The sequence below is a fragment of the Gigantopelta aegis genome, chromosome 15, assembly GCF_016097555.1.
Source record: "Gigantopelta aegis isolate Gae_Host chromosome 15, Gae_host_genome, whole genome shotgun sequence".
Taxonomy (NCBI): domain Eukaryota; kingdom Metazoa; phylum Mollusca; class Gastropoda; order Neomphalida; family Peltospiridae; genus Gigantopelta; species Gigantopelta aegis.
Window position 1 is genome coordinate 21,822,243 of NC_054713.1, and position 25,378 is coordinate 21,847,620.

At 38.7% G+C, this 25,378-nt stretch overlaps 1 protein-coding gene across 1 annotated transcript in view; it reads right to left on the reverse strand.

Moving 5' to 3' along the window:
* Positions 1 to 6,784: 6,784 nt before the first annotated feature.
* The window catches only part of LOC121390746 (nephrocystin-4-like), a 72,475-nt gene continuing 53,881 nt past the window's right edge, over positions 6,785 to 25,378 (reverse strand). Inside the window, exons 19-26 of the mRNA XM_041522649.1 lie at positions 23,791 to 23,990; positions 21,317 to 21,543; positions 18,599 to 18,788; positions 18,322 to 18,405; positions 15,133 to 15,289; positions 14,032 to 14,150; positions 10,295 to 10,461; positions 6,785 to 8,882 (exon numbers count right to left, since the gene is read on the reverse strand). Coding sequence (XP_041378583.1) covers positions 8,351 to 8,882; positions 10,295 to 10,461; positions 14,032 to 14,150; positions 15,133 to 15,289; positions 18,322 to 18,405; positions 18,599 to 18,788; positions 21,317 to 21,543; positions 23,791 to 23,990 — 1,676 coding nt within the window. The 3' untranslated portion in view covers positions 6,785 to 8,350. The remainder of the gene's footprint in view (positions 8,883 to 10,294; positions 10,462 to 14,031; positions 14,151 to 15,132; positions 15,290 to 18,321; positions 18,406 to 18,598; positions 18,789 to 21,316; positions 21,544 to 23,790; positions 23,991 to 25,378) is intronic.

The window sequence follows — 25,378 nt, forward strand, 5'->3', positions numbered from 1 at the left end:
GAGCCACGACTTGCCACAATCCACACCTTTTTCACCCCACCTTTTGTATTTAACGATAAAATACTTTTTAAAAGTTTGTTTTGGTTAACGACACTACTAGAGCACATTGATTAATTAATCATCGACTATTGGATGTCAAACATTTGATCATTCTGACTCGCAGTAAACAGAGGAAACCCGTTACATTTTTTTTTTTTTAATGCCGCAAGGGATATTTTATATGCATTTTCCAAAGAAAACACATACCACGACCTTAGACCAGTTATGATGCACTGGTTGGAACGAGAAAAACCCCAAATCAGCTAAATATGGATCCACCGAGGTTAACACTTTTTTTTAAGTGAAGTGTCTTAAATAACACACAATTTCCTAAACATAACGGCACGGACCTTTAGTTTGATATTTTTCGCCTTCACTCGTCATACTGCATGTTTTAAATTTGTTTTTACAGACGGAGTGGGGCGGGATTTAGCTCAGTCGGTTCAGTACTCACGTCACAGGATCGAACCACGTTGATGGATCCGCTGGTCAAGTGCCGTGGTGTGTGCTTTCCCGTCTATGGGAAAATGCATATAAAAGATCCCTTGCTGCATCAGGAAAAATGTAATGGCCTTCCTCTGACTACGTGTCAGAATTGATCATTATCAAATGTTTGACATCCAATAGCCGATGATTAATTAATCAATGTGCTTTAGTGGTGTCGTTAAACAAAACAAATTTTACTTTTACAGACGAGACCCTTTGATATACCGGTTGTGTAAGAATACTCGACTACCTACCCCCTCCCCACCCCCCAAAAACAGAAAAACAAAAGAAACCTTGCTCTCTTTCTTCCTCCCTTTTTCTCTCTTTGTAACCTATGTATGCATGTGATGATGTGTGTTTTTTTAATGTGTATTGCCCCACCCCAAAAATGGAGAAAAAAAAGAAAGAAAAAATAGTTTATTTAATGACGCACTCAACACATTTTATTTACTGTTATATGGTGTCAGACATCTGGTTAAGGACCACACAGATATTGAGAGAGGAAACCTGCTGTCGCCACTTTATGGGTTACTCTTTTCGATTAGCAGCAAGGGATCTTTTATATGCACCATCCCACAAACAGGGTAGTACATACCACGGCCTTTGATATACCAGTCGTGGTGCACTGGCTGGAACGAGAAATAGCCCAATGGGTCCACCACGCATCGAGTGAGCGCCTTACCGCTGGGCTACGTCCTGCCCCCCCCCCCCCACCCCCGCCAAAATGGAGGATCAATTAATACATTACTAGCCCCTTCAAACTCGACATACGGGCCTCTTACATCTATATGCAAAGCTTCTGTGCAGTGCCGACTATATAACCTCTCTTGCTTTTAAAGGTTTTTGGGGGTTTTAAGGACACCACTAGTGCACACTGATTTATTAATAATCAGCTATTGGATGTCAAACATTTGGAAATTTTGACATAATTATAGTCTTAAAAAAGAAAGAAAAAAGAGCACATTGATTAATTAATCATCGACTATTGGATGTCAAACGTGGTGACGACTCGTAATCATCAGAGGAAACCCACTACAGTTTTCCTAATGCAGCATGGGATTTTTTATATGCACTTTTCCACAGACAGGAAAGCACATACCACAGCCTTTGTCCATTTATGGTGCACTGGTTGGAATGAGAAAAAACCCAATCAGTTGAATGGATCCGAGGTGGTTCGATCTTGAGACACAAGCACCTCAAGGGAGCACTCAACCAACTGAGCTAAATCCCGCCCCAATTAGCTTTTATTAGAAGCAAAGGATTTATTATTATATGCACTTTTTCACAGGACAGCACATACAATGACCTTTGATATACTACAGTAGTTGTGGGGCACAGTTTGGGATGAGAAGAAATCCTATGATACAATGGCCTTTGATATACTACAGTAGTTGTGGGTCAGTTTGGGATGAGAAGAAATCCTCTGATACAATGGCCTTTGATATACTACAGTAGTTGTGGGGCACAGTTTGGGATGAGAAGAAATCCTATGATACAATGGCCTTTGATATACTACAGTAGTTGTGGGGCACAGTTTGGGATGAGAAGAAATCCTATGATACAATGGCCTTTGATATACTACAGTAGTTGTGGGGCACAGTTTGGGATGAGAAGAAATCCTATGATACAATGGCATTTGATATACTACAGTAGTTGTGGGGCACTGTTTGGGATGAGAAGAAATCCTATGATACAATGGCCTTTGATATACTACAGTAGTTGTGGGGCACTGTTTGGGATGAGAAGAAATCCTCTGATACAATGGCCTTTGATATACTACAGTAGTTGTGGGGCACTGTTTGGGATGAGAAGAAATCCTATGTATCCTCTGAGGTTTGATCCGTAGGACCCAAACACCTCAGGTGAGAACTCTACCAACTAAGCTATATCCCCACCCTCAAATCTGTATTTTAAAAGACAACACAAACAAATTATTTATTATTATTATTTATTTAATAAATACATAAATAAATCTACACTATATACACTGTGCATACTGTAATGTATTCTTTTAAAATATAATAAGAAAATAAAAATAATGTAACATAACATACTAAAAATTATGAACATTTTGATGTACATCAAACAGCTCCCCCACCCCCACCCCCCACCTCACACCCACTAGAAACAACAATTCCAGACACTGACAAATTTTATTTTGATGTCAATGACAGGAAGGAAGGAAAAGGTCTGCATTTAAAATATTGTGCACAAAAAAATTAATAAACAAATTTGTGAATCGAATATTTAATATAAACAGGATGTGTTCTTGCCAAGCTTTTTGAATGGCTTCACAAACTGAAGTACTTACTGGAAAATGTACCAATGGACTACTTCCTGCTCCCATGTGATGAATCAGAATATATAATAGTTGTCTCTTGGAAAATAGTATTTCATTTTACACTTGCACGGATGAAAATTATCTTGGACAAGAATTCTGTAAAACTTTACAGGGTCATGAAAAATAAAGTGTTATGTGATTTTTATCAAAGAACAAGGGCAGGGACAGCTTTTGGGTGGCACTTACAAAAAAATAAAAATAAAAAAATAAAAAATTGTTTGGGGTGAGTTTCATAAGTAGATATTTGTCATTGTATGAACATAATTTTACTATTTTAAAGAAACATAACAAAAACTCCTAATAATGATTAGGAAACTAAGTGAGTTTTATTTCTAACACTAGAACTACAGGTACAATAATGGACGGACTACTGCATCAGAACATTAAAGAAAATAACAACATATTTATAATCAACTCTTAGAATATGTAAATCAGTAAATGGAGGGATTATGACATCATCTTTCTTTATTAAGTGGAACCCCCCACACCCCCCAAAATGTATTACACAAGCTGTACAAAATGTCTATGAACAGTGTGACATGACAGGATAATGACTATCACAGGAAGAATATCACAGGCAATATTATTATGAACGTACACAACATTCAAAGTTGAAACATACTCCTACAACAAACTGGACATGCAGACAAGTGCATGGCATTGTATGATTAACAGAAACAAAAATAACAACAATATATGAAAAGATGAGAAAACAATGTCAAGGCACATGTAATGATCTTAAAGAATAATTAAAGCAATGTTTTCATAGTGCATTGAACACATTTTATTTCTCAAGTCTTGATGGCAGTTGTGCTCAACTCTCATTCTCGTTGGGATGATGTATGTACATGGCTTATAGGTAGTACTAAACCAAATAACGTCCGGCTGGGTCAAAGTTCGAGGTGCACACAACTTCTGATAGAGAAGTGAACTCCACAAGTCCTGTGATTGGTGATAAATGTGAGTGTGTTGGTTGTAAAAAAAATAATTTCACCTGGGCAAAAAATGTATGCAATTTTATTTCATCTAGTACCACTGTTTCAAGTAGCCTTGTGATTGAAACATGTATGGGGGTACCTGTAACAAAAAGTACTCAAATTTTGTGCAGAACTAGGGTAGTCATAGACGCTACCCGTTATCTCAGAAATGAGCAGCTTGACCCCCAATTTTTTCTGATTCACTTTAAGTGTGAGGAGTGGGAGTATTTATATCTGTGACGTTTATGTCGATTGATACGCTGCAGGTAGGAGTTTTAGCCACATGTTACTATTGTCATCTATGGGATTTGATTTGGTGGTATACACCCTATAGCAATTTGAGGGGCGGGACATAGCCCAGTGGTAAAGCATTCACTTGGTGCACAATCAGTTTTGCGATTGATTCCCATCAGTGGGCCCAATGGACCATTTCTCATTCTATCCAGTGCACCATGACTGGCATATCAAAGGCTGTGGCATGTGTTATTCTGTCTGCAGGATGGTGAATATAAAAGATTTCATGCTACCAATGAAAAAATAAATGTAGCGGGTTTCCTCTCCAAGACTGTTTGACATCCAATAGCTGATGATTGTGCTCAAGTGGTGTCGTTAAATGAAACAAACCTGTTTATATCAATTTCATTCAAAGATGAAAGTGGGTTACGAAAAAGATTAAAAAACCAGAAATTTAAAAATTTGTGGTTGGGTAATGACATCGACTCTAGGGTTTGAGCTCCACAATGGTCTAATTTCATTTTAACTTATTTTCGAAATACATCCAATTAAGATTCAAACACGCTGTCCTGGGCACACACCTCAGCTATCTGGACTGTCTGTCCAGGACAGCGGGTTAGTTGTTAGAGGTTAGTCAGAGAGAAGAGGGTGTAGTGGTCTTACACCTACCCACTGAGTTGTTAAAACTCGCTCTGGGTGGGAGCCTGTACTGGGCTGTGAATCTTGTACCTACCAGCCTTATGTCTGATGGCTTAACCATGACACCACTGAGGCTGGTCTAAAATTGTCGCCCTTGTTGAAACTGTATAGTAAGTTTTGGACGGAGAATATGGAAACATTTGGACAAGCAGCAGAAAACCTGGAAACATTGTACAAATAATTAAAATATAAATTCAGAAAACCTGAATCTGTGTTGATAACACAATTTTAACTTCGTCACCAGTTGAAAGTGATATAATGTAAGGCGACCTGTTAGGTAAGGGGAGATAAATTGAATGCATTTCATTCAACTGGTCGGCTTTTTGAAGAAAGGTGAAATGTGGAGATCTCAACATTTCTGTTTTCTTAAATCAGGGCTGTTCCAGAACTTAACATGAATGGGGAGGGACCCAGTGCTGGATTTATAAGGGGGCAATTGCCCCTGGCTCCCCTGCCCCAGACTAAGGACTTCCTTTATATAAAAATGTAATAATTATAAAATTAGTTCATTTTGTTTTATTTGTCATGTAATTTAATTTCTATGTTGAGGGACCCCCGGACCTGAAGTGCCCCAGGCCCCCCAAGGTCTAAATCCGGCCCTGGAGGGATCACAATTACCACTTTATGCCTGGTAGGTCTGCCATATGTCTTCTCTATGGTTTTAATAGAAGGAAGGAAATGTTTTATTTAACAACGCAATCAACACATTCTATTTACGGTTATATGGCATCGGACATATGGTTAAGGACCACACAGATATTGAAAGAGGAAACCTGCTGTTGCCACTTCATGGACTACTCTTTTTGATTAGCAGCAAGGGATCTTTTTTATATGCATCATCGCAGACAGGATAGTACATACCATAGCCTTTGTTACACCAGTTGTGGAGCACTGGCTGGAACGAGAAATAGTCCAATGGGTCCACCAACGGGGATTGATCCTAGACCTACCACACAACAAGCGAAACGCTTTACCACAAGCCTACATCCCACCCCGGTTTTAATAGAATTATATTTTGTGGCCTGTGGCTTGGCTATATAAAACACTTCTCCACTGGCACAACCACGATTTTATATCAGATTGGGAGGTGTGGGTGTGTGTGGGTGTGGGGGCAGGCACCCACACTGTATGTACTCAGATTATGGTATGATAGGTGATGGGAAAAAAACCCCAATGTGTGATGAATGCATGGCCCCCATGACATCCTCCCTGGCTACACCAGTACACCACCCCCAACAGGTGATCAATTCTGAAAGTGTCAACAATTTATAAAACCTTTCAAGGCACTCTTATACACAACTGGCTTTGTCCAAGTATGTACACACTGTGAAGTATAAACAAATTTCAAGAGAGAAAATGTCAGTATGACAAAAATTACCCATATTATCCACCAATGTTATTATACCTACACGTAAAGTTTAACAACAGAAGAAATTACCCATACTGTTCACCAATAAGGTCAATAACTTGTTCACGTTATTATCTATACGTCAATTTTAAAATTTTAACAATAGAAGAAATTACCCATACTGTCCACCAATAAGGTCAATAACTTGTTCACGTTATTATCTATACGTCAATTTTAAAATTTTAACAATAGAAGAAATTACTCCATACTGTCCACCAATAAGGTCAATAACATGTTCATGTTATTATCTATAGGTCAATTTTAACAGAAGAAATGACACATACTGTCCACCAATAAGGTCAATAACATGTTCATGTTATTATCTATAGGTCAAGAAGAAATGACCCATACTGTCCAACAATAAGGCCAGAACTTGTTCAGGGGTGGGATTTAGATCAGTCGGTTGAGTGCTCGCTTGAGGTGCTTGCGTCACAGGATTGAACCACCTCAGTGGATCCATTCAGCTGATTGTTTTTTCTCTCGTTCCAACCAGAGCACCACAACTGGACAAAGGCCATGGTATGTGCTTTCTTGTATGTGGGAAAGTGCATATAAAAGATCCCTTTCTGCATTAGAATAAATGTAGCAGGTTTCCTCTAATGACTATGAGTCATAATCACCAAATGTTTGACATCCAATAGTCGATGATTAATTAATCAATGTGCTCCAGTGGTGTCGTTAAACAAAACAAACTTTAACTTGTTCATATTATTATCTATAGGTCAATTTTAACAACAGAAGAAATGACCCATACGGTCCATTAATAAGGCCAATAACTTGCTATTACCTATAGGTCAATTTTAACAACAGAAGAAATGACCCATACGGTCCATTAATAAGGCCAATAACTTGCTATTACCTATAGGTCAATTTTAACAACAGAAGAAATGACCCATACGGTCCATTAATAAGGCCAATAACTTGCTATTACCTATAGGTCAATTTTAACAACAGAAGAAATGACCCATACGGTCCATTAATAAGGCCAATAACTTGCTATTACCTATACGTCAATTTTAACAACAGAAGAAATGACCCATACTGTTCACCAATAAAGCCAATAACATGTTCATATGTCGCATACTACCAGACCACCAGTCGTGCTCTGTGAAATATTTGTATAACATGGCACATATTTCAACATACCACTGCTGTGCATGTCAAACATTTACATAACTCGTAAAGTATGTTGATGACAACTAACATTTACATTTAATAACTTTCAGTGAATATTCATAGATGTATAAACAAAGTCTTATTGATATAGTTTGTGAGAACAATGCTGTTAATGTAACGTCACAATCTCTAAAGTCGTATATGTATTGTTTACGACAAAGTCATGTACAAGCCCTGCTCATGTCAAATATTTATACCTGGCTGCTATCTATACCTGTATTTTTACAACAACCTCTATAGTCTCATGTGTATTTTACGACAAACTCTAAACTTGTGTACTATTCGTGTTCATGTGAAATATTTATAGTTGCTATCTATATGACACTGTGTATTTTCACGACAAACTAAAGTTGTGTACCAGTCCTGTTCAAGTGAAATTTTGTAGTTAGCTACTATCTGTATGTGTATTTTTACACAAACTTTAAAGTCCTGTTCAAGTGAAATGTTTCAAGTTGTTTGCTATCTATTTGGAATTGTGTATTTTTATGACAAACTCTAAAGTCACAACTCTAAAGTCTCGTGTGTATTTTTACGACAAACTCCAAGTCATGTACTAGCTCTGTTCATGTGAAATATTTATAGTTGGCTGCTATCTATACCTGTATTTTTATGACAAACTCCAAGTCATGTACTAGCCCTGTTCACATGAAATATTTATAGTTGGCTGCTACCTATACCTGTATTTTTATGACAAACTCCAAGTCATGTACTAGCCCTGTTCACATGAAATATTTATAGTTGGCTGCTACCTATACCTGTATTTTTATGACAAACTTCAAGTCATGTACTAGCCCTGTTCACATGAAATATTTATAGTTGGCTGCTACCTATACCTGTATTTTTATGAAAAACTCTAAAGTCTTGTGTGTATTTTTAAGACAAACTCCATGTCGTGTACTAGCCCTGTTTCATGGAAATGTTTGTAGTTTGCCGTTATTTACATCTAGATCTTTACAACAAACTCTAAAGCCACAAACTGTAATGCGGCGTTCAGGTGAAATGTTTGTAGTTGGCCGTTACCCTGAACGTCTCCTCGTTTTTGTCATCCTCGTCGTTAATGAACACCATGATCTCAGCCACACCGGGCTGCATGACAGGCACGAAGCTGAGGCGGATGGTGTACTGCGCCCCGCCCCCCACCTCGATCCGCGTGTCTTTGAACTGCAGGAGGTCGCCCCGGTCCGTGCGCAGCTGGAAGCTCTTCGTGACCGGGTACGGGTTCTGGTACGTGATCCGCTTGCTCGAGCCCTTGCCGCCCCCGACGGGCAGGTCGAGTTCGTAGGCGCGGGAGATGATGGGGGCACGACACGCGACGCACACGATCCATGCATGAATGAGCTGGTGACAGTCGAGGTCGACCACGTTGAGGTAGTAGAAGTGGTTGCCCGGCCTCATTGGTCGCACGGCAACCGACAGTTCATGGACCGCGCCGGCCGCCAGGAGGAACTGGTCGCACGGGCTGAGGGACATCTCCTCCGGATGGGACGAGAAACAGCGTGACAGTCGGGTCGACTGGGTCCCTCTGAAACACACAAAAATGATTCTGTGTAGATAATATCTATTAAGGGTGATAACAGAAACAGCGGGACAATATGGTCGACTGGGTGCCTCTGGACACAAAAATTATTCAGCGTAGATACTATCTATTAAGGGTGTTACGAGAAACAGCGGGACAATATGGTTGACTGGGTCCCTCTGAAACACACAGAAATTATTACGTGTAGATACTATGTATTAAGGGTGTTACGATAAACAGCGGGACAATATGGTCGACTGGGTCCCTCTGAAACACACAAAAACAGAAACGAATAATTCAGTGTTAATACTGTTTATTAGTGGTGTGATGACAAACAGTGAGAGAGTCAGGCAGGGTTTCTAGAATTTTTATAAAATCCACTACCCATGGGATCAGTGATTTTACAAATTTACTAGCCACAATTAAAAATTCACTAGCCCTACTTTACTTGAAGTTAATACAATTTTACTAAATAATAGTAAAAATTGGGTATGTCACCTCAAGATACAGATCTATATAGCTTAAAAATAGTAACATTGTGGGTGGGTGTGGGGCACGATATTCATATTTACTAAATAGACTTGAACTGCAACATTTGACAAAAAAAGAATTCACTAGCCGTCGGGCATGGCAATAGTAGTTATTTACTAGCCCCACATTGAATATCACTAGCCATGGGAGTGGGACTACCATAATCTAGAAGCCCTGAGTCAGGTAGACTGGGTTCCCTTGCTTAACACAAACAAATCATATTCAGTGACATTATGTAAATAATATCTATGACGGATGGTGAAAACAGTAGACTGAAAATACAAAAAAACTTATTCAAAGTAAATGTTAATGTTTATTTTGTTTAACGACACCACTAGAGCACAATGATTTCTTGGATGTCAAACATTTAGTAATCTTCACATATAGTCTTAGAAAGGAAACCCACTACATGCTTCCATCAGTAGCAAGGGATCTTTTATATGCACCATTCCACAGACAGGTTAGCACATACCATAGCCTTTGATATACCAGTCGTGGTGCACTGGCAGGAATGAGAAAAAGCCTAATAGGCCCACTGACAGGGATCAATTTTAGACTGATCACGCATCAAGCGAGAGCTTTACCACTGGGCTTACGCACCCCTGAAACCCACACAAATATATTTATAAAATTAATATATTCAGCCTGACCTCTGACAACTGTGTGAACGATAGATTCATTACTGCATCACTCATACATAACTAAACTTTTGTTCTTGTGCTGAATTTATGACATCATTTACATGGTTACGACGTTTACACAAAAACAAAATGGGTTACTTCTATTTGTTTTTACGTAACCCATAAATGGTTCACGCAAATGTTCAATTCCCAGATGCCTATTATTAGATGTGAATAATACGTACAAGCACAGAAAAATTCAGTTACCTCAGAAGCAGAGAGAAATGGCTTGTTTGCCCTTCGATAGACATGACGTCAACTCGCTTCATGGCGTGCGTGAAGATCTGCCATATCTGGATGGGTTTCGACAGGAGTGGGTCGAGGTAGATGGCGACGTGAAATCTCTTTATCTGGGGTGAAAGACCCAGCGCACACTGCAAAAACAAAGCAATCCATTTGTACCAACATCAAAGAGCTAGCGAAATAACGTTTGATGATCCAGTGAAAATACTCTGGCAAAGGCAGGGCTAGCTCTGGCACTCGCCAACTTCGCCAATGGCGAATTTTGAAAGCAGTTGGCGAATTTTATTTTAGTTTGGCTAAATAATTTCATGTAATTTTTTTTTTTTTTTTTTAGAAAATAACTGACTATGTCTGCAATTTTTAAAGTTTAATAGACAATTTGACGAATTGTTTTGCTCACCCAGAGCTAGCACTACAAGGGCTCGAAGTTAATATTCTGAGTTAGCCGCTCAGAACTTCTACGGTAAGAATATTAGGAGCAAAATCTTTATTTTAAGGGCACACCTTGATTTTAAAAAAAATAAAATAATAATAACAAAAATTAATACATTAGTACTTTATTGAATCCTTGTTTTTTTAAAACAAGTATTGTGATGACAATATATATAAAACTATAAACCAAGTTTGATTGGTCTCGGACTCGAGCCAGGAATCCATGTGTACGTATTGCATAATGCATGGTGCGTAGTGTGTAAACAACAGTTTATACAGAAATCAAGAGAAGTGCTTTCATATGTATGCAATGCATGATGTGTTATGGGCAATACTAAAAGAATCCTTCATATGTGTCCATGTGGGACAGGGCTGTCCCACATGGATACATAATGGAGGATTATTTTTCTCCCATCCAGTAGATGAAAAACAAGCATTTTGGGAAAAGGTGAAAAACCCTATTTTTTATTTTTTTTATCTTACAATGAAATAATCATAAGCATTGAAAAGATCGTACCCAAAAATGGTTTCTTTGTTTTTATGAAATATAAAAAGCATTTCTTGCGTTATTTTGCCATTTACGTAATGTCACCCAATGTTAGTATCAGCTCAAACAACAGAAGTCACGTGGTCATGCAAGACCGATTTATTCCGCATGGGCTGACGTCATGGAATATGCCTGTCTTGCATAGGTAGGGATGGGAGAAATTATCTTCTGAACTCCTCGGTGATCGTTCCAACACGCATCACACACTACGCATTATGTACACATGTATTCCTAGCTTTACAGTTTGTGAGAAATGTGAAAAATGACGCTATCATTATTGGAAAAGCAATACCTATATCTCCCCCTTTTGACTTCACCAAGATGAGACAATAAAGCTCTTCACATTTTTCTTAAGTTTCTAAACATTGCAAAATATATTATATAATAATATATATATATATATATATATATATATATATATATATATATATATATATATACACACATTTGTATATTTTTAAAACTTTATTTTGATTACTGATAGAATGTACCATTTAAGTAAAACAAAAAAAATGTAGCCACTGCTACAGAAATATAATATATAATATAATACCTTTATAAAGTTTGTTTTCTTTAAAGGGACATTCCTGAGTTTGCTGCATTGTAAGATGTTTCCAACTGATAAAATAGTTCTACGATTAAACTTGCATATTAAATATATTTTCTTGTTTAGAATATCAGTGTCAATGTGTTTCTGGTCATCTCAATATTTGTAAAAAGCCCAAACTGGATTTTGTCTTCAAATAATTTCGTACGTACGAAAAAAACATATTTTAGGAAATAAAATGAAATTTAACCTAATACAAATATTAGAACGATCAGAAACACATTTAATATACAGCCACTAATATTTTATGCAGAAAAAATATATTTGATATGTAATTACAGTCGTTAAAAAGTCTTTATTAGTCGATAATATCTTAAAAATTGCAGAAAACTCAGGAATGTCCCATTAATGACACCACTAGAGCATATTGATGTATTAATCATTAACTATTGGATGTCAAAAATTTGGTAATTTTGACATATAGTCGTAGAGAGGAAACCCGATATATTTTTCCATTAGTAGCAAGGGATCTTTTATATGCACCATCCCACAGACAGGATAGCACATACCACGACCTTCGATATACCAGTCGTGGTGTACTGGCTGGAACGAGAAATAGTCCAATGGGCCCACCGACAGGGATTGATCCTAGACTGACCGCACATCAATCGATCCTAGACTGACCGCACATCAAGCGATCCTAGACTGACTACACATCAATCGATCCTAGACTGACTACACATCAATCGATCCTAGACTGACCGCACATCAAGCGATCCTAGACTGACCGCACATCAAGCGATCCTAGACTGACCGCACATCAAGCGATCCTAGACTGACCGCACATCAAGCGATCCTAGACTGACCGCACATCAAGCGATCCTAGACTGACCGCACATCAAGCGATCCTAGACTGACCACACATCAATCGATCCTACCGCACATCAATCGATCCTAGACTGACCGCACATCAATCGATCCTAGACTGACCGCACATCAATCGATCCTAGACTGACCGCACATCAAGCGATCCTAGACTGACCGCACATCAATCGATCCTAGACTGACCGCACATCAAGCGATCCTAGACTGACCGCACATCAAGCGATCCTAGACTGACCGCACATCAAGCGATCCTAGACTGACCGCACATCAAGCGATCCTAGACTGACCGCACATCAAGCGATCCTAGACTGACCGCACATCAATCCATCCTAGACTGACCGCACATCAATCCATCCTAGACTGACCGCACATCAAGCGATCCTAGACTGACAGCACATCAATCGATCCTAGACTGACCGCACATCAAGCGATCCTAGACTGACCGCACATCAAGCGATCCTAGACTGACCGCACATCAAGCGATCCTAGACTGACCACACATCAAGCGATCCTAGACTGACCGCACATCAAGCGATCCTAGACTGACCGCACATCAAGCGATCCTAGACTGACAGCACATCAAGCGATCCTAGACTGACCGCACATCAATCGATCCTAGACTGACCGCACATCAAGCGATCCTAGACTGACCGCACATCAAGCGATCCTAGACTGACCGCACATCAATCGATCCTAGACTGACCGCACATCAATCGATCCTAGACTGACTCGATCCTAGACTGACCGCACATCAATCGATCCTAAACTGACCGCACATCAATCGATCCTAGACTGACCGCACATCAAGCGATCCTAGACTGACCGCACATCAAGCGATCCTAGACTGACCACACATCAATCGATCCTAGACTGACCGCACATCAAGCGATCCTAGACTGACCGCACATCAATCGATCCTAGACTGACCGCACATCAATCGATCCTAGACTGACTCGATCCTAGACTGACCGCACATCAATCGATCCTAAACTGACCGCACATCAATCGATCCTAGACTGACCGCACATCAAGCGATCCTAGACTGACCGCACATCAAGCGATCCTAGACTGACCACACATCAATCGATCCTAGACTGACCACACATCAATCGATCCTAGACTGACCGCACATCAAGCGATCCTAGACTGACCACACATCAAGCGATCCTAGACTGACCACACATCAAGCAATCCTAGACTGACCACACATCAAGCGATCCTAGACTGACCGCACATCAAGTGATCCTAGACTGACCACACATCAAGCGAGTTAAGTGCTGCCCCTCATACCTTTATAAAGACGTCATGCGGTTCCCCTGGCTGGGTGGCTCGGCTGTCACAGATAACGTTCTGGTCGCTGCATCGCACAAACACCTGACTCATACCACTACTGCCACCAATCTGACTCCCTGTTCACACAAAGAAACGAAAGCTCTCATTAATGACAAGTCAAACAGGCCCATAAGAATTAGGGAGGGGTGTGGTGTGTGATGGGGGCTGTGCCTCCCCACTCGAGGAAGAAAATATATGTTTTTCTGTTCTACTCTACATAAATAAAGATAAAAATCTGGCATGTGCCACCCACTAGAGACTGTTCCCCCCTTTCCTAGAGATTGTGTCCCCCCACTCTAGATATCATTCAGATGGGTCTGTTAAAGCCACCAACTCTAGTTTCCAAAATTTTGAGCTATTACAAAAATTAAAGTTAAAGTTTGATCGGGTTAACTACACCACTAGAGCACACTGATTAATTAATCATTGGTTATTGGATGTTAAACATTTGATAATTCTGACACGTCTTCAGACCCACTTTGTTTTTTCATTAGCACTTTCCCCACATACAGGACAGCACATACCACAATTTATGATATACCAGTGGTAGGGCACTGGTTGGGACAGGAAAAAACATAATGGGTCCACCTAGGAGATTTGATCCTATGACCCACACACTTTAAGCAAGACCTCTATCTTTAATGAGGTTACATGCATGCAGATTGTATGACATTGCCAAAATGTTAATGTCTCAAACTACACCACTAGAGCACATTGATTTATTTATCAATGGCTATTTGATGTCAAACATTTTGTAATTTTGACATTTTGAGAGAAAAGGCGCTACATTTTTTCATTAGTAGCAAGGAATCTTTTATATGCACCATCCCCTAAACAGGATAGCACATACCATGTTCTTTGATATACCAGTCGTGGTGCACTGGCTGGAGGAGAAATAGTCCAATAGGCCTACTGACGGGGATCGATCCCAAACCAACTGTGCAAAAGGTGAACACATTACCACTGAGGTACATATTAGAGTTTCAAGTCTAGACTCAAAGTTTTTTAAGCACAGAGCCTGAAACATTTTTAAAAGTTTATTTTAGAAGTGAAGATTACCTGGCAGGGTGGGGACTTGCTGCAATCGGATGGACTTCTTGAGGAAGGCCTGCTCGGGGTGGTGGAATCGGAACGTCTGGTCGACGACATGTGGCTGTGGTTCAACCTTCAGCACCAGCACCGACACAGGCTTGCCTTCGTCTGAAGTGAACACAACCTGCACACACAACACATAAATATTAAAGATGAAGTGAACACAACCTGCACACACACAACACATAAATATTAAAGATGAAGTGAACACAACCTGCACACACACACACAACACATAAATATTAAAGATGAAGTGAACACAACCTGCACACACACACAACACATAAATATTAAAGATGAAGTGAACACAACCTGCACACACACACACAACACATAAATATTAAAGATGAAGTGAACACAACCTGCACACACACACAACACATAAATATTAAAGATGAAGTGAACACAACCTGCACACACACACACAACACATAAATATTAAAGATGAAGTGAACACAACCTGCACACACACACAACACATAAATATTAAAGATGAAGTGAACACAACCTGCACACACACACACAACACATAAATATTAAAGATGAAGTGAACACAACCTGCACACACACAACACATAAATATTAAAGATGAAGTAAACACAACCTGCACACACACACACACAACACATAAATATTAAAGATGAAGTGAACACAACCTGCACACTCACAACACATAAATATTAAAGATGAAGTGAACACAACCTGCACACACACAACACATAAATATTAAAGGTGCATTCTCAGTGTTGAAAGTGTCACATTTTGTATATTTTACAAATAGTGGTCGTTAGTAGTTAAGGCGATTCTTCAGTTTGCCGCTGCTGTAACATGTTTCAAACTAATAATCCTTTCAATTTTTGTTTTGTTTAACGACCCCACTAAAGCACATTGATTGATTAATCATCGGCTATTGGATGTCAAACATTTGATCATTTGGACATATAGTCTTAGAGAGGAAACCCTCTGTATTTTTTCCATTAGTAGCAAGGGATATTTATATGCACCATCCCACAGACAGGATAGCATATACCACGGCCTTTGATATACCAGTCGTGGTGCACTGGCTGGGACGAGAAATAGCTCAACGGGCCTACTGACGGGGATCGATCCCAGACCGACCGCACATCAAGCAAGTTCTTTACCACTGGGCTACATCCCGCCCCTAATCGTTTCAAAGACTACATTTACATATTAATAGAGTTTCTTGTCTACATTTTCAATGTATTTATGGTCACCCTAGTGTATGGGCCTATTCAAAACTCTGTTCTGGTGCAGGGAACATGTTTCTAATCGTTTCAAAGACTACATTTACATATTAATAGGTTTTCTTGTCTACATTTTCAATTTATTTGTGGTCACCCTAGTGTATGGGCCTATTCGAAACTCTGTTCTGGTGCAGGGAACGTGTTCCTAAACGTTTCAAAGACTACATTTACATATTAATAGGTTTTCTTGTCTACATTTTCAATGTATTTGTGGTCACCCTAGTGTATGGGCCTATTCAAAACTCTGTTCTGGTGCAGGGAACGTGTTCCTAAACGTTTCAAAGACTACATTTACATATTAATAGGTTTTCTTGTCTACATTTTCAATGTATTTGTGGTCACCGTAGTGTATGGGCCTATTCAAAACTCTGTTCTGGTGCAGGGAACATGTTTCTAATCGTTTCAAAGACTACATTTACATATTAATAGAGTTTCTTGTCTACATTTTCAATGTATTTCTAGTCACCCTAGTGTATGGGCCTATTCAAAACTCTGTTCTGGTGCAGGGAACGTGTTCCTAAACGTTTCAAAGACTACATTTACACATTAATAGAGTTTCTTGTCTACATTTTCAATGTATTTCTGGTCATCCTAGTGTATAGGCCTATTCAAAACTCTGTTCTGGTGCAAGGAATGTGTTCCTAAACATTTCAAACAGGCGAGAACGTGTCCCCGTTCTCAAATCCCGCACCACCTCGCCTGGTGGTGTGGCGAAAACAAATGCAAAACAAAATGGCAGCAAATGAAGATAGTTTGATTTTGTAAGGGTTTTCGTCTATTAGTTGACAAGTTAAAAACAAGAAAGAAAAGTGTTCAGTTACAAATTTTGATTTTTGATACAGGTTTCACTCTGGAATTTTGTAAATTTATGATGGGGCACGAAAATACTTCAGAAAAAACATGAAATACATCCTGAGCAGCAAACCTGGCTGCTCTGAATTTTATTTCTTTAACAAATTCCCTAACAGAATATTTTCCATCCTGTCATCATTCACTAGATCCTCGTCATCGTCATCACCTAACATAAAACAGTAATACAGAAGTATTACTCAATTTACTGACCGCCATACTGGAAATTGTTCCCATGCATTTTCATCTCGGGAACGGGTTCTCGTATTCTCATCTGCTTCGAATACACGCCTATTGTTTGTAGTAGCCCAAACTGAATTTTACCTCCCAGTAATTTCATATGTATGGATAACTATATTTTACCTCCCAGTAATTTCATATGTATGGATAACTATATTTTACCTCCCAGTAATTTCATATGTATGGATAACTATATTTTAGGAAGTGAATTGAAGTTGAGGCTATTACAAGTATTAGGACGATTAGATATACACTGGATATGATACACAGACACTGATTTTATGAGAAAAAAAAGAAGTCATTTTACTTGTCAAAAACACTTGGTTCATGTTCTAATGACAGCTCCCTCATGTTTTTAACTCAAAGACTTAGAAATCGGGAAATAAAACTCTTGGGTTTTTTTTTAACCCATAGGCTTAAATTTTATCTTTATGTTTTATTTATATCTTGTCAAGTATTTTGACAAAATACATACAAAAATAGACATTTTTGTTATTTCCAAAACCATTTGACCTTTTCCATTTATATGAATCCAAATTTAAAGACACTTTTTGTAGACACTGATATGGGATAAATACTAAGCTACAAAGTAATGCAAAGTGTGGTTGTTTTAGCTGGTAATGTGAAATAGATAGAACATTAAAATGTTGCAGTTTTTGTAATTTCAAGCTAACAGTCATTTACAAGAAATGCGCTTCTATTTTAATTAACATTATATACGGCAAGTTATTCAGGCTACAGGGTATGTCTATTTAACTGCAATTCTTTTGTCACTCGGTATAGAACAAGCTGTAATATTTACCTTGACGACTCGTGACTCGAGAGCCTCAATCTTATCCTGAGTCTTGTTCATGTTCCGCGGCTTCTTAAAGGGGTCAACTGGACCCTGCAAACAAAGAAATAATGGCAGTAAATATGACTGGAAAAGGAAGGGAATGTTAATAGAGACTGTTTCCATTATTAAGATGTTGTGTCAAATACTATTAAATCGTTTCTCTGTATATGATTTATACACTGGTTTTTTTTGGGTTTTTTTAAACATGACTCCTCCAAAAGATGACAAAACAAACTGAAAGTACCTGTGGTTGTACGGAGTTGTCTGCCTTGAATGACTGAAACTTGAATGGGATGTTGACGGTCTCCTTGGGTCGGAGGAAGATCTGCAGCGGGTCCGAGTCCGTCTCCTGTTTGAACATGTCCTCCTCCACGTGAGTGTTGATGTGGTTCAGCTGCTTGAAGTGACGCCATTCACGCGCATTCGTTATCACCCTGAAAATAAACAAAATTATTATCCACACTGTTCAAGGTGTACAGGGAAATCAGGGGTGGGAATTGGTAAACTGTAAGAAAGAGGAAATCTAGAGGGGTACGGGGTGGTGAACTGTAAAAAAGAGGAAATCTGGAGGGGTTTGGGGGCAAGAATGATTAAAATGCGAGGAAACGCAATGTTCCATGAAATGAAAACCACTGATCCGTGGAGAATTCCCACTCCTGGGAAATATAACCAGTATGACACACTTGTGTCATAATGATTTCACTGACAAAATGAAGACGTAATTTTGGGAAGCGACGTCATAACTTAATGCGGCTTCTCCAGTCTTAGCACTGTGTAATCACTCACCAAAATGATGTCATGTCGTCGTCTCCTTCTAGTTACGTTTGAAAACATTTTGATATTTTGGTCCTTGTTATTCATAAAAATAATATGGAAAATATAAAAAAATAAAGAAATTGTTACACTTATGTGTGAATCGTACTAATTTTACGAAACTCGTGTCAGGATTCACGTATTACCCTTGCTCTCACAATACCAGAATCCTGACATAAGTAGGACACCAGCTCGTAACATGAGTAGGACACCAGCTCGTGTGATAATCTATAAACACAACAGAATTAATTAACAACCAGATGACATTTTTATAAAATTTTTGTTGGTTTCATATTATTTCAGCAAATTTTTATCCTAATTGCAAACTTTGATCCTAGTTGACTTGTAAACATCATTTTGAGAGCCTCGTTTAAGTAAGGGTCTGGGCCAACTACAGGTACGCCGCCCACCATTTCTGTAAACAAATAAAATGTATTCAGGGCCAGTGATGTTTTTGGCAATTCATTGCCAGTGTCATATTATGTAAGCCAGCTTTGATCACAGTTGATTTGTAAACCTTGTTTCAGTAAATAGGTTCATGAGAATGGGTTAAAAAGCAAATACAGACATTTTTATACGGGTGGTTGGGTACTGAGATTGGCCCTAGGGTTAGGACTACAATGGTGTAAAATGGCGGCCCCATTCAGAATGTATTCTGCAGAAACTACATGTTTCTACTCTAAAAATACGACATTTTGTTGATAAACAATAGAAACCCTGGAAACATTCTATAAACGATTAAAAATTCTAAATTCCAGATAAATCTGAAAAATATTTATATCTGCAAAAATACATAATCAATTCTAAAAGTCCTGATGTCAGCTATACATAGTCTACTATTTACTTGAGTTCTGAATTGCTGCAGTCAATGGTCAGAGTTTGCTGTATGGATAGTGCTACTTACTTGAGTTCTGAATTGTTGTACGGATACTACTACTTACTTGAGTTCTGAATCGTTGCAGTCAATGGTCAGAGTTTGCTGTACGGATAGTGCTACTTACTTGAGTTCTGAATCGTTGTACGGATATTGCTACTTACTTGAGTTCTGAATCGTTGTACGGATACTGCTACTTACTTGAGTTCTGAATCGTTGTACGGAGTTCTGAATCGTTGTACGGATACTGCTACTTACTTGAGTTCTGAATCGTTGTACGGATACTACTACTTACTTTAGTTCTGAATCATTGCACGGATACTACTACTTACTTGAGTTCTGAATCGTTGTACGGATACTACTACTTAGTTGAGTTCTGAATCATTGTACGGATACTACTACTTACTTGAGTTCTGAATCGTTGTACGGATACTACTACTTACTTGAGTTCTGAATCATTGTACGAATACTACTACTTACTTGAGTTCTGAATCGTTGTACGGATACTACTACTTACATGAGTTCTGAATCATTGTACAGATACTGCTTTGCTACTTACTTAAGTTCTGAATCGTTGTACGGATACTGCTACTTACTTAAGTTCTGAATCGTTGTAGAGATACTCCTACTTACTTGAGTTCTGAATCGGTGCAGTCAATGGTCAGAGTTTGCTGCACGTTGTACAGATACTACTACTTACTTGAATTCTGAATCGTTGTACGGATACTGCTACTTACTTGAGTTCTGAATCGTTGTACGGATACTACTACTTACTTGAGTTCTGAATCGTTGTACGGATACTACTACTTACTTGAGTTCCGATGTACAGATACTGCTACTTACTTGAATTCTGAATCGTTGTACAGATACTGCTACTTACTTGAGTTCTGAATCGGTGCAGTCAATAGTCAGAGTTTGTTGCACGTTGTACAGATACTACTACTTACTTGAGTTCTGAATCATTGTACAGATACTGCTATTTACTTCGATTTCTGAATCTGCAGTCAATAGTCAAGAGTTTGCTGCACGTTGTACAGATACTATTACTTACTTGAGTTCTGAATCATTGTACAGATACTACTACTTACTTGAGTTCTGAATCATTGTACAGATACTGCTACTTACTTGAGTTCTGAATCACTACAGTCAATAGTCAAGTTTGCTGCGCTTGAGTTCTGAATCGTTGTACAGATACTACTACTTACTTGAGTTCTGAATCATCAGATACTACTATTTACTTGAGTTCTGAATCGTTGTACGGATACTACTACTTACTTGAGTTCTGAATCAGTGCAGTCAATGGTCAGAGTTTGCTGCACATTGTATGGATTGCGCAGAACGAACTCGAAGAACTCCACGCCGCCGAATGAGGGGAAGATCGTGTGATGTGAGGTGATTGTGCTGCTTAACATGGTGAGGATTCCCTCGCGCTTCATGTTCATACGATACAGCTCTATCGTCTTCAACGCTCGCGTTCTCTCACACTTTTCCTTTCGGTAACCCTAGCAACAACAGAATCTCTCAAGTTAATTGAAAGTTAAATTTGTGGAGAGGCATTTATATAGGCCTAGGATCGAACCACCTCGGTTAAATGCCTATGTACATATCTAGCATGGAAACATCTGTTGTTACTCACCAGTGCAGCACAACTGGTCAAAGGCTGTGGTATGTGCTTTCTTGTCTGTGGGAAAATGCATATAAAAGATTCCTTGCTACATTAGGAACAATGTAGCAGGTTTCTTCTGATGACTACGTGTCAGAATTACTAAATGTTTGACATCCAACAGCCGATGATTAATTAATCAATGTGCTCTAGTGGTATCGGTAAACAAAACAAACAAACTTACATGTATATAGGCCTATTGCCTGTTTGCCGATCTGATTCATTTATGTTTGAACAAATATTGTTTAAACAAAACAATTAATGTACAGAATGACCAGACATGAAAGAAAGTCATTACTCTTGAAGTCCTTGCACTTAAATAGCTTCGGTACAAACAAATACTGACTCAAGAGGCAAAAGTAGTTTGCTGCAGCTAAACCAAAATACGTAGCCTCAGCATCTGTATTTAATGTTTATTTTGTTTAACTAGAGTACATTGATTATTTAATCATCAACTATCGGATGACAAACATTTGGTAATCAGGACTCGTAGACATCAAAGAAAACCCGCTATCTTTTATATGCACCATCCCACAGACATGATAGCACATACCACAGCCTTTGATATACCAGTCGTAGTGCACTGGCTGGAATGAAAAATAGCCCAATTGGTCCAATGACAGGGATCGATCCCAAACCCACTGTGCATCAAACAAGCGCTTTACCACTGGGCTACATCCACACACCCCCCCCCCCCCCATATCAAAACAAATGCTGATGGCAATTGTGAGGGTTCATCTTGTAAGCACATAACAAATTTACAGATGACAAAAGTTCTTAATGTTTCCAACTGAACAAGGCACCACTAGACCACTAGACTGACATGTGTACAACATTCCGTGAAGTTATCTCGAACTGTTTTGGGACTTATACTCTGGAAATGGTGAATTTGGCCATTCTGCTTATTTGTTTCCATTGTAACATTAAAAATATAAAAATGAAGAAAACTCCTTATAGCAAAATGCACTACTAGGCCACAAGACTTGACATGTGTACATTTTGTGATGTAAACTGTGTTGTTTTGGGGAGGGGGAGGAACAATAGCAAATTGAGCCTCTTTAATGTATGTTGTATATTAAAAGCACAGAAGAGTGGGGAATGGGTTGAAATTTCATCAGGCCAAACAGAATAATATGTGTGGTTTCCTATTATATAAGCCAGAAATATTAGGAGGTAGGCTTTAATCTTTTTGGGGGGGTTAGGCAAACTATTTAGAGTACGTAGGCATTGTATAAACTTTTTTCAAATGAGAAAAATATTTAATATTAAGATACATCATATGTGGCAAGAGAGCATACCGAACACAATTCAATTCTCAGTTGAATATTGTGCAAACTTTTTTTTAAATCTGCTTGTTGGTGATATCAATTTAGACTGTTGGTGAGCAATTTTTAAAAATTTTGTGTATGATTTTCTTTAAAAATGTTGCTGTCACACAGTTTTTCTAGGGACGGTCAGGTAATGGGAACAACAACTATTAGTCTGTTTGGCCACATCGATCATTTAGAAAATAGTCAGTGAGCTATGAGGCAATACCCAGAGCTTCTAGATTATGATAGCCCCACTCACATGGCTAGTGAGTAAATAACTACTATTGCCATGCCCGACGACAAATGAAATTTGTTTCTCAAATGTTGCAGTTAAATCTATTTTGTAAATTTGAATATACTGCCCCACTCCCACCCCCCTCCCATCCCTAGTCATGGGATCAGTGATTTTAATAAGTTACTAACCACAATTAAAAATTCACTAGCCCTACTTTACTTAATACAATTTTATTAATAGTAATAATCAGATTTGTTACCTAAAGAGGGAATATACAGCGATTAAAAACACTAAGATTGGGGGGTGGGTTGGGGGCAGGATTTTCATATTTACAAAATGCAGCATTTGACAAAAAAAATTTCACTAGCCGTCGGGCATGGCAATAGTAGTTATTTACTAGCCCAACATTGAATATCACTAGCCATGGGAGTGGAGCTACCGTAATCTAGAATCCCTGCGACACCAGACAGTATATATGTCGTACCGCCCAGCTCTACTTCTCTCTGCCCATGGGGGTAATAATATGCATAGCTGTCCTCACCATGATGGTCTGTGGTTTGGTGTCGGTTCCCTCCTGCTGTCGTATGGCCTCCATGCGAGCCAGTTTGCGGCGGCGCTCCGTGTTGCTCTCTCTCATCAGATCCTCGTCGTCCATCATCTTGTCCTTCGCCAACAGCAGCGTGGACACCTCGTGGTTCTCAATTAGAGGCTGGGCCCGCGACACGCACAGCTTCTTCGACGCTGCAAACACACATAATGTTCAATGTAGAAACATATGACATTCACATTTTTAGATGCTGCAAACACGCATACTGTTCAATGTAGAAACATATGACATTCACATTCTTAAGACGCTGCAAACACGCATAATGTTCAATGTAGAAACATAGGACATTCACATTCTTAGACGCTGCAAACACGCATAATATTCAATGTAGAAACATAGGACATTCACATTCTTAGATGCTGCAAACACGCATAATGTTCAATGTAGAAACATAGGACACGCACATTCTTAGACGCTGCAAACACGCATAATGTTCGATGTAGAAACATAGGACATTCACATTTTTAGATGCTGCAAACAAGCATTATGTTCAATGTAGAAACATAGGACATTCACATTCTTAGACGCTGCAAACACACATAATGTTCAATGTAGAAACATAGGACACGCACAGTTTCTTAGACGCTGCAAACACGCATAATGTTCAATGTAGAAACATAGGACATTCACATTCTTAGACGCTGGAAACACGCATAATGTTCGATGTAGAAACATAGGACATTCACATTCTTAGACGCTGCAAACACGCATAATGTTCGATGTAGAAACATAGGACACGCACAGTTTCTTAGATGCTGCAAACACGCATAATGTTCAATGTAGAAACATAGGACATTCACATTCTTAGACGCTGCAAACACGCATAATGTTCAATGTAGAAACATAGGACATTCACATTCTTAGACGCTGCAAACACGCATAATGTTCAATGTAGAAACATAGGACATTCACATTCTTAGACGCTGCAAACACGCATAATGTTCAATGTAGAAACATTGGACATTCACATTCTTAGACGCTGCAAACACACATAATGTTCAATGTAGAAACATATGACATTCACATTCTTAGACGCTGCAAACACACATAATGTTCAATGTAGAAACATAGGACATTCACATTTTTAGATGCTGCAAATACAGATAATGTTGACGGTAGAAATATAAGACATTCATTCAGTTTCTTAGACACTGGAAATACAGATAATGTTGAAGGTAGAAATATAAGACATTCAGACTGGAAGTAAACGTAATACTGAAGGTAGAAATATAAGACATTCAGTCTTTTAGAGACTGGAAGTAAACGTAACACTGAAAGTAGAAATATAAGACATTCAGTCTTTTAGAGACTGGAAGTAAACATAATACTGAAGGTAGAAATATAAGACATTCAGTCTTTTAGAGACTGGAAGTACATGTAAACGTAACACTGAAGGTAGAAATATAAGACATTCAGCCTTTTAGAGACTGGAAGTAAACATAACACTGAAAGTAGAAATATAAGACATTCAGTCTTTTAGAGACTGGAAGTAAACATAATACTGAAGGTAGAATTTAGAGAC